At 34.4% G+C, this 10,465-nt stretch overlaps 1 protein-coding gene across 2 annotated transcripts in view; it reads left to right on the forward strand.

The window, feature by feature from the left end:
* RNF217 (ring finger protein 217) overlaps positions 1-8,911 on the forward strand; it is a 129,233-nt gene extending 120,322 nt beyond the window's left edge. For both annotated transcript variants that reach the window (XM_034962794.3, XM_034962792.3), the window contains 2 exons: positions 4,485-4,556; positions 5,917-8,911. In XM_034962794.3, coding sequence (XP_034818685.3) covers positions 4,485-4,556; positions 5,917-5,990 — 146 coding nt within the window. In that variant the 3' untranslated portion in view covers positions 5,991-8,911. The remainder of the gene's footprint in view (positions 1-4,484; positions 4,557-5,916) is intronic.
* The last annotated feature ends 1,554 nt before the right edge of the window (positions 8,912-10,465 follow it).

The following is a 10,465-nucleotide window of genomic DNA, read 5'->3' on the forward strand; positions in this document are numbered from 1 at the left end:
TGCCACGTGCCCAGTGTTCAGAGGAGGCTATTCTCTCACCCTTTAAGAATAAAATTTAAAACTTAAATTTTGTTACCAGGACACTACTTATATGAGCAAGTAGATTTTGTTTGAAAAAGCAACTTATTAATCACACGCAGAAATCTGAAGTTATTTGTCTCTTAAATTTCTGAAACCCTGTCGTAAGCCACTTAACAAGAGGGGCAGTGTCATGTATATTTTTGTAATGGACAATATCCAGCAGCAGGTCGTACACATATCCTCCACTCATTCATGGAGGACATGCAATACAGTACAGCATGGAGCGTAGCCTAGGAAGGCAGGGGAAAAAATCTACCTTTTAGAGCCCTGTAATAGAGTTCCATTATATCTATATAAGTGATAAGTTGCATATATTTTTCATTGTTTTAATTATTAATAGGTAACAGTTAATATAATAAGTATCAAATGCCCTCAGTGCATACAAACCCAAGTTTAATTATCCAAGTGAAAATGCTTTTGTGGATTGACTTTTTACCCCCTCTTCCTCAACAACACATAGTAGCCTCATACACAACCCCTTCCCACACTGGTACACAAGTATGCAAATAGAAACACAGACACCTGCCCATAAACAAATCACCCTGGCCAAATGCCACTGCCTTTGGGTAATACAGGTTCTTTGGCGGAATATTTCTTCTTCTGCTCCTCTGGAATGTATTCCATTCCCTGCTGCTCTGGAATGTAACCATGTGAGATTTCTTCCCCTTTTTCATCATATGGATGTCTGTTAGAATTCCTTATCTGGCCGTGTTTCTCATATGTAGGCAATACTTCTTATCATCTTCCACATTTCCGTTTTCCTTCCTACTTTTGCCTAGTTACTTTATGAAAATCTTTATATCTCTCCTTAGCCCTTGGTCACTTCATGACTGTTGTGAACCATTTTCCTCCTTAGAAGCATATGATATCTGATCAGAACAAAGCTGATGTTAGTGATAGATTTCTATCAGGTAAAAGATAGAACATATATACGCAAATGCACTTTCACATATGGAAACCAATGCCGTCATTTTCTAAAATCTATGTGATCTCTATAAAAATATTCTTCCTGAGGTTAATGAACATAATTTTCCACAGCCAATAGCATTCAATAGTCAAGACTGCTTTTAATGATTTTCCAGTGTGTGCCACTTCTTAATTTGCAAATATGGTGGATGTTATAATTATATAACCAATATGTATGTATTAGTTAAACAGATATTGGAGGGATAACTAGGGAATCTAACCTTAACCTCTAATACCATGAGAAAATCAATTGCAAATTAAGTTCTGAGATAGAAGCTATTTGCAAATCTGTATATGGAGAGAGCAACATGAAAACACAAAATCACTGTATTTTCTGCATGGTTATTTTATTTTCTACTTCAGTGCCACCTTTAATTTTGTCGTGGCAACATGTTTCCGTCCATTCTTTATTTTAAATAGAGAAGTCATTTATTTGGCTCATGGTTCTGGAGGCTGAGCAGTCCAAGATGTAGTGGCTGCATCTGGTGAGGGCCTTTGTACTGCATCATAGCATGGCAGAAGGGCCAGCAAGCCCACGAGACAGAGAAAATGGGAGCCAAACTTACCCTTTTGTCAGGAACCCACTCCCTTGATAACTAACACGCTCCTATGATAGTGGTATTAATCCACTCATAAGGGCTCTGCTCTCAAGATCTAATCACCTCTTAAAGGCCCAACCTCCCAACCTCCTTTTTGGCCTGCCTTTTGTGGGTGCAGGCGCATGTGTGCAAATAAAATCACATCAGGTTAAGCCTGTCAAAGTAGGGAGCAGCTGGCTTTAAGATAAACTCTCTCATCCACACATATTTTCCCCACCCCAAGCACAGCTGCCTCTTAACTGCTGTTGGACCATAACTCCAAGTGAAGTGGTCCTCCCTCCCCCATCTCCACAAAAAGCAGGAAAAGTAATGTTGTAATTTACAAAGTTACTTACTCCCTGCCATTTCAGAAAGAAGATGGAGTATAGGAAAGCCCTCCCACCCACTGTCCTTGTGTGATGTGACACAACTTGCTCCCTCAGTCTTGGAATACAGCCTCATGTGGTCCTTGGCCAGAGGCAGAGAAAGGGCCTTCATCTCTCTCACAGCTGAAGGGTGGGAAACATGGTCTTCATTCCGTGTAACCGTGTGCTCAGCTAGAGATCAGAGGTTCTGCTCATAAATTATAAAGGAGAAGAGAGATTTGGGGATGATTGGCAGCCTCTGACATAGGGGCATCTCCCTCAGTGGGGCGTGGGCAGGTTATTAAAGGAATGGTACTGGGAATAAAAGTGGCTGAGGAGAAATTTTAAAATCTCATATTACTTCTTACAAAAATTCTAAGTTTTAAATCAAGTCATATAATTTTTAAGAATAGGTCTTCAATTGATTTCTAGATGGCAAATAATTTATATAAACAAAAACAATGGCGCCTTCTCCAAAAATGAATACGCAATTAAAAAAAAAAAAAAAAGACAAGCCTGGAGCCAGAATTGAAGAAATACAAATAGCCAATACATATGTTCAAAAATATTCAGTGTTACTAGCTGTCAGAGAAATGTAAATTGGCAGTCTCAAAATGAGATACTTTGAGTATTAAGTATTAACTTGATAAGACATCTGCTAACTATTGATTAGCAAATGTTTTATCAAGTTAATACTTAATATTGGACTTTCATACTTAATGAATTGAAATTTTGTACAATTCTTTTGCAAAGAAATTTGATACTAATGTGAAGGCCATTTTAAAACATGATAAATCTAGATAAACTGAAAATGGGTTATGTGCAAGTATAATTTAAAATAGGGAAAAGAAACAAAAAATTAAGTATAGGAATATTTAAATAAAATACGATATATGGATATGATAGCAATTAAAAATGATGTTTTAGAGCAATGTTACTAACCTAGGAATAAGAGATAGTATGCCTAGTCCCTTAAAACAGTTTCAAAAGTAGGTGTAAACATGTTTTGAACATGGATTACATAATTGGAATAAGTTTATTTCCTATCTCGTTCCTTCAATTCTGTGATATTTGAGAGGAAAAAGAAAATCAATGCTGTTACTTTTTAGTTATGTTTTATTACTATTAGGAAAATATACTGATAATTATTTAAAAAGGAAATATGAATGAACAGACTGAGCTATGTGCATAGGAGAAAACACATTCTTTTAAAATATATGTGCTTATATATTCTAAACTCTTAAGCATCACTTTAAGAGTGTACTAAACGTAATTATTCAATGGGACTTATTACTTACTTGGATTCTGTCATTGGCAAAAAATATAAATAAAACCCATATCTAGACATGGTGCTAATGAAATGGAGATCTTTTTAAATTAGATATTTAAAACAGTGTTGTATACATGTCTGGTCATCTGGTTCCAAAGATCATTTCTTAAGAATAAAAAAGTTAGTATGTTTTGACAAACTTCCAACAAATGGCTGTATTAGTTTCTTTTTTAGTGTAATTGATTATTCTAAATTACTGTCCTTTAATTTATAGAATGATATTGCTGTTTCATCCTTAAATTGCCTTGTGAGTCTACTGCAAAGTTTCTCTCTTTCTCATCTCTTGTTGCATTTGAGTTGTGCAGCTCTGAAGCTGTGTCACATGCCGTAAGGTTTAAAATACAATAACAACATGTATTTACTAGCCTCTTTTTTGTGCCTGTGTCTTTCAAAGTCAGTGGGATTCCGATGTTGGACTCTGCTATGTATACTTATGGCTAGAGTTTATCATCACTGCTTAGTGATTCACTTAGAAAAGAAAATGCTGGCTGATACCACTTGACATCCTTACCAGCCCTTTGCCTTTTTATTTTATAAGTGCTTCCTTTTTCAATTCGTTAAAATGATTCACTTGAGTAACTTTCAACGTACTAGGTATTTATTCATAGTTTTCTCTAACATCTTGAAACGTCCCATTTTTAGTTCAGTCTGTTAGGTGTTCATATTATTAGTTTTCTTTGGACCCAGGATGTAAATAAACCACTTCTTTAGATGTGGGCTTGGACAGAAGCCCTCTGTAGGACCTACCAGCTCTCCATGTTATGAGGTAACAAGATTTTCTCCTACCAACTCAAAATGTGCCACTTCTTTCTTAATCTTTTAGCATTGCGAACATTGAAAATGGAAAGGATCTTAAGGAAAAGCACAAAGATGAACTGTCCTGGTAGAATACAGTAAGCCAGTTGCTTTGGAATGTTTTTGGTTAGAAAGGATAAGTGATTTATGTTTGATGCATGTGCTCAGGACTTTGGTGAAGTTACTAAACTTACATGTGTATATCTGTTCTATACCTAATCCTGATACATTTCTTAGATATATACAGCCTTAAGTGTAATCAGACTACTTAAAAAATAATATACACTGTGGTATTTAAAAAGCATCACTGTAATTATTTGGTAGGTTAGTTTTAAGACTCCTTAAATAATTTTGCATTTTGTTTTCCAGCTGGAAAATTATTCATTGCACCTCTAATTATGGTTTTGGGATTGGCACTAGGGGCCATAGCGGTTGTAATCGGTAAGAAACACTTCATGCGTCTGAGATTAGAATTATCTGAGGGCCATAGAGAGAATATGAGTGTAAATGTAATAATATGAATCAGCTATTAAGTGGACATAATTTATATTGTATGCCTGCTTTAGATAGATTACCAGCATATCATTTAAAAGATCAGAGGAGCGTGTTTCCTGTAGGATATGTTAGTATGAATTTTTCAGTCTATGAACGCTGTGATTCATGTATCTTATAAAGCATTATTAACCCTTTTATAACACAAAGCTAATAGAATTAGTATCCTTAGGGAAAAAGTCAAGTGGAATAGAACCCAAATTTTCTAATTCTGAGTTCAGGTTGAAGCATCAAGGAAAAGAAGTTCTACTGCACCTTATGTGTTTCATTTGGTCCAGTAAAAGATGCCATGGATACAAACAGATAATGTCAGTGTGTACAGGAACATATACCCAACATACACTTGAGCACTGACAAATAGAAAACCTTGCAGTGATTTGCGTAGTTTTATTTATGCAAGTATATTAAAATGTGTATTTTAAAGCAGTGGTTCTCAGACTCTAGCATGCTTTAGAATATCCTCAAGGGCTGGATAAAACACACATTGCTGGTTTCGGTCTGCAGTTTCTGACTCGGTATATGGGAAAAGTCCATTGATTTTTATTTTTAAAAAGTTCCCAGGTGATGCTCATGCAGCTGGTTCAGGGACCATACTTTGAGAACTATTGCTTTAATAATTTTAAGCCAAATGCTATAGATAAAGGCTGCTTTGATCATTGTTCCATATATTAGATGGGGTTTTTTTGCTAAATAAAATGATTTTCATATGTCAACTTGGGTTTAGCAAGTAATAAATGTACAGGACAGATAGAATTATAAAGTATCTGACATTTAAGTTCTTGCAATGTGAGTTAGGACATTATGTAATAGATACTATTATCTGTATTATACAGTTGAAGAAATTAAGACTTACTAGAACCTCATAAGTGGTAGAACCAGGAATCAAACCCAACATTTGGCTCCACAGCCTGTGTTGTTAAGTGATATGCTATACTGCCTGAAACAAGTGTGAATATCATAGTGTGCAAATGATATGACTGTGGACAATAAAGAAGATTTAAACCAAAAGTTTGATATTTGGATAGAAATCATTATTATTAAACTGGTATCACTGAGGGTGCTAAAGGGGAGAAAAGCTAAAGGGAAATATTAAAGAATGAAATATTGTAGAGGTAAATACATTTCATAGCATAGATGTCTTCTTCTTTGTATGTTCATACGTTGCAAATAAATAAACATAGACATTTTAAAATAGGAAAACCTAAATGCCTGTCATCCTAACTAACTTTAATTTTTTTTTTATCCCTAGGTTTATTTGTATTTCCTATCTATTGCCTTTGTAAAAAACAGAGAAAACGATCACGGACAGGTATGCACTGGTAACATGCAGGTGATTTCATCCAGCTAAGCTGGTTGGAGTAGGAGCGATACCAAAGGGTACACCCATCTGTGAGTCACATCTTGAAAAACACTGAGAGGAACCTTCTACCATCTCATCTCCCAGTGATTCTCCGTGGGCCACAATGCCTCTAGCTATGGTGCACTCCCAACATGGTATCCTGTCCTTTCCCTAAACAAATTGCTGCTGCTTTTAAAAAATGGTCACTTTCATAAACTATAAACATCTATATCATAACTCTGACCTTTGTGGTTCTTGGAAGAAGATACTTTAAGAACCAGTTATCCTAAGAATTCTGAGCACGCCTCTTCTGAGAATTGCTTGGACTGTCTTTGAACTCTGCACCTCCTTCCAGGCCATCTTGTGAGACTTGGTGTGAATAGCTGAAGTCCTATCTGTACCAACAAGCAAGGCCACTTTTCAGAAGATGAGAGTTCACTGAATGCACCTATTATAATCTGTGGCCCCAGCAGTATAATTCTTTTATCTTTCAAATGTTATAATTGCGAAAAGTCTCAATGTCCAAAAGGGAATGAGTGAAACTAAATTAATGAGAAGAATACTAAGTTACTGAAGTGCATATGTGTAGGGGTGTGAATGTGTGTGTATATAAATATGTATTAAAACTAGGCCCAGTAACCTTGTACTTACCCAGTTCCATGCCGCTACACTATTTTTCCACATTTTCATAGACCTATTGAAAGATGATGGTTCCTTTGTGGACATAATTTGGCAATGTATTAAATTAAAGTCAATGTAGACAACAGGCTATTTCGATACTGAACTTTTCTATTTCTTGCTCTTTCTTTTTGTCACACAAACACAGAAATTTGTGCAACGTCACCCCAAGGAGTATTAAGCTTTGTAAACTGACAAAACTGGCTGCTTTTAGGAAATTCTCAAGACCCAAATATTCAGTCTTTTTAAAATTCTTACATTTTGGAAAACATGCTTCACTCTATAGATAGAGCCTTCACATTGGGATTATTTAATCCCAAAAACAAGTTTGCTGTAGAGAACTGCTTAAGCCTTTGAAAAATTCCTACTCTGCTAATTTTTTAACCAACTTGTAATTATAGATAATTCTGCTTTAGGTCAAGGTCTTACATCATTTAATATCCTAACCTTGTTATCTCTTGCCCCCTCCTCTCTGTTTTTATTTGTTTTCAAGGTTTTTCATAAAAACAAATACTAGTTTTGAAGGATTTTTTCTTACATTTAACTGCTCAAACGTAATATTTTTGGGGACACCTTCTTATGGAGGAGTTTGAAAACTTTTCATGTTCTTGAGTTTGTCCAATATCAGCCGCTTTTGGAAAAGGAAACAAAAAAGTGAAGGAAATATTTTCAGGAAGTTTTTCTCAAACTACAAAAGCTTTAAAAATAAGAAATTGACAAGTAACTAGACTATGATATGCCTTTGCTTTCATCACAAAAGTTCATCAGCAAACAGGAAAAAAAAAAGACCCCTAAAAAGCCTAAAGCTTTGAATTGTCTCCAAATTCTTAAAATTAGTCATCTGTCTTAGATGTACATTTATTTGTCAGCAACCTTGTCTGATTTGAAACAGATGATATGATAAAACATGCATTAACATGAGTAGTTTATTTTTGTTGGGCTCCAGAGTGTAAGAATATTTTATTTTTGTTTGACATAAAAAGTGAAGTTGACTTGCGTGAATAACAATCCAGCATGCTTTCATTCTTTCTGAATAACACAGAATAACTGTACTACAGCTTCTGGATTCGTTGTCTATTTCCAGTTAGAGGAGTGTGTGACATTTATGGTTTGGGAATAGCATATTTCTAAAGCATAATATAATACAAGAAATAGTGATGCTCTGTTTTCACAAATTTATCTTTTCATTCACCCATCCATCCATTTAACAGATATTTATTGAGTGCCTATCTTAGGTGTAATAGTATTTAAGACTGAAAGAAGGAGAATTTCTAACCTGTCATAAGAGTAAGGTTTCGTAAATTCATCTTTCCTGAACTTAGGCATTAGTTTGGCAATATGTGAATATGATGAACTCTAAACCTAGCTGATCTGTATATGTATGATGTATATATGTCATATGTATGGTATATATGAAATATTCCCATGACTGCATATGAACACATATGCCATATACATATATACCAACGGGCTGAATAGCATACTCTTTTGTCTTGGATAATCTGTTTTCTGGGTTATGTATCTGTTGTCTTTGGCCTACTCAGGGATTTTTATTTCTTTCTTTAAATAACTTATCTTTTGGACATATTTTTATATTATTTGGAAAACTTTCCAATATTCCTGTTACAAAGTGGTGTCTGTTTTCAGTGATGGCTATTTCATCAGTGCTTGAAATAGTGTGCACTGTATTGCACAGGTTTTTCATTTTTCTATTGAGTAGATATTTTTAAATTAACATACACATTTTTCTCTTTAAAGGGTCATATCTATTAGGCCTTTCCCTGCTGGTAACTTAAAATGATTATTTGTGAATTTTTTACCAAGTTTCATCAAGATCTTAAAAAGAGAGAAGAAAATAAAAAGTATTATTTATATGTCAGTGCCAACTTTGAAGGTAAAACAGTAGTAGTAACTTTTGGGAGAAATTCTAAAAACTACTTTAAAAAGAAGTGTGCACATAAAATAAATATCTTTCTATCCAAGGCTTGTCATTTTATATGCTTTTATTGTAAATTTAATATATACTACTTTAAAAAATTGAACTATACAGAATTTATAAAATACAACTTTCTCTACTTACCCCACCTCTTATTTTCTAGGGGTAACCACTGTTAATGGTTTGGTATGTGTCCTTGCAGACACTTTCTACAAATATACAAATAAGTGTGTTTGTGTATGTGTCTGTGTGTGTATTCATTTTATACAAATAGAAAAATATTCTTACTGTGCTGTGACTCTTTGTCATTTTATTATATATTAGTAGATACCTTTCCATAAGCGTTTAAATAGATTTACCTCATTCTTTTATAATTACTGCATAATCCATTGTAGGGGTATACTTTAATTTATTGAATTAGTCCCCTGTTGAATGGACTACAAGATTATTTTCACTTCTCTATTACAAAGAAAGCAAGAGTGAAGACCCTTTTGCATATATTTTTGTCACCTTGCATGAACATATCCATAAGATTGTACATTTGTTTTTTACAAGATCTTTGTAATAAACATTTTAATGTAATTTCAGGAGATGAGGTCATAGAGATAATATGAGACCCTTTTTTGGATAAAAAGAAAGATTGTACAGGAGTGCATAATTTTTAAAGAAAATCATCTTTTGAAGGATAATTTCCTTTCTGCCTGATAAGCCAAATAAATACCTTGCCAAAACTTACAATAGGAAATTTTTTTTCAATAAAAATAAAATTTGAGGAGATGTCTGTCAGATAATGTGAGAAAGATGAATTGACTTTTGGATTGCCTCATTTTAAAACTTGAGGGATTTAAATCAAATACCCAAGCCAAATTGGTGATACTTTTCACATTTTTAGTAACACTATCCATTTTTGTGTATGTTGCTTGACAGAGGAACTTAATTATGCCATTGTGAAAAGTAGGAAAGAATATGTTGGCAATTATAAATGCCCACAGCAATTCCCAGAAAAATACATTAGATTATGTATGATTTAGTGATTTGGTGGGATAATTATAAATCGTGGAATAATTTATATATGTGGAGTAAGAAGAGAGGGGTCAAACCTTTTGGTACAAGCAACATCTTGTTGCCACCACCTTGATTTTCTCATAGGTGCTATTGTGTCCTAAGAGTAGAACAGACAAGAAAACAAAGATAATTAAACACAAGTCAGGTTACAACATGATATCTTTAATTGTACTTTCTCTGCTGTGGTATCAAGATTCAGTGGTGCTTGTCAGAAAATACCTTGTTCTGTGACACTGACTATCTCTTGAGTCCCAAGGCTCCAATTGAGCCTTTATCTTTCAACCTTACCACCCAAATATATGACCAACTGTTCTCCTAAAATACCTATGAACCACTGTAATCATTTCCAGTCCCTGATGCCCCTCTTCAACCTCATTTTTCTCCATACCTCTGCTATTCTAACTATTCCTCTTCACTGAAGGAGAAGAGGAGAGACAGGAGGGGACTAAAAACTCACTCTGGTATGTGGGAAACATTAGAATTCCTTCCTGACCTTTGTCAAATGAGGGCACATCTGCCAAGACATCAGTCCAGCTGCTCCCTTGTTAAATGAAATTGTTTTTAACATTACACTTTTATACTGGCTGTTACATTAGAATTACAAAAAAGTTAGTGGCCTCTATAACCTTAATTGGCATACTTTATTACAAAAATAAGAAAATTTATGCCAAAAAACATTTTTAGATTTTAATTTTATAAGCAACCTGCACATAAGCCTTAATGTGAGTCTTCACATTGGATATTTTTATTCTCCCATATTTGTGGCTGAAATCTCTCCCA

The sequence above is a fragment of the Pan paniscus genome, chromosome 5, assembly GCF_029289425.2.
Source record: "Pan paniscus chromosome 5, NHGRI_mPanPan1-v2.0_pri, whole genome shotgun sequence".
NCBI classification, from domain to species: Eukaryota; Metazoa; Chordata; class Mammalia; order Primates; family Hominidae; genus Pan; species Pan paniscus.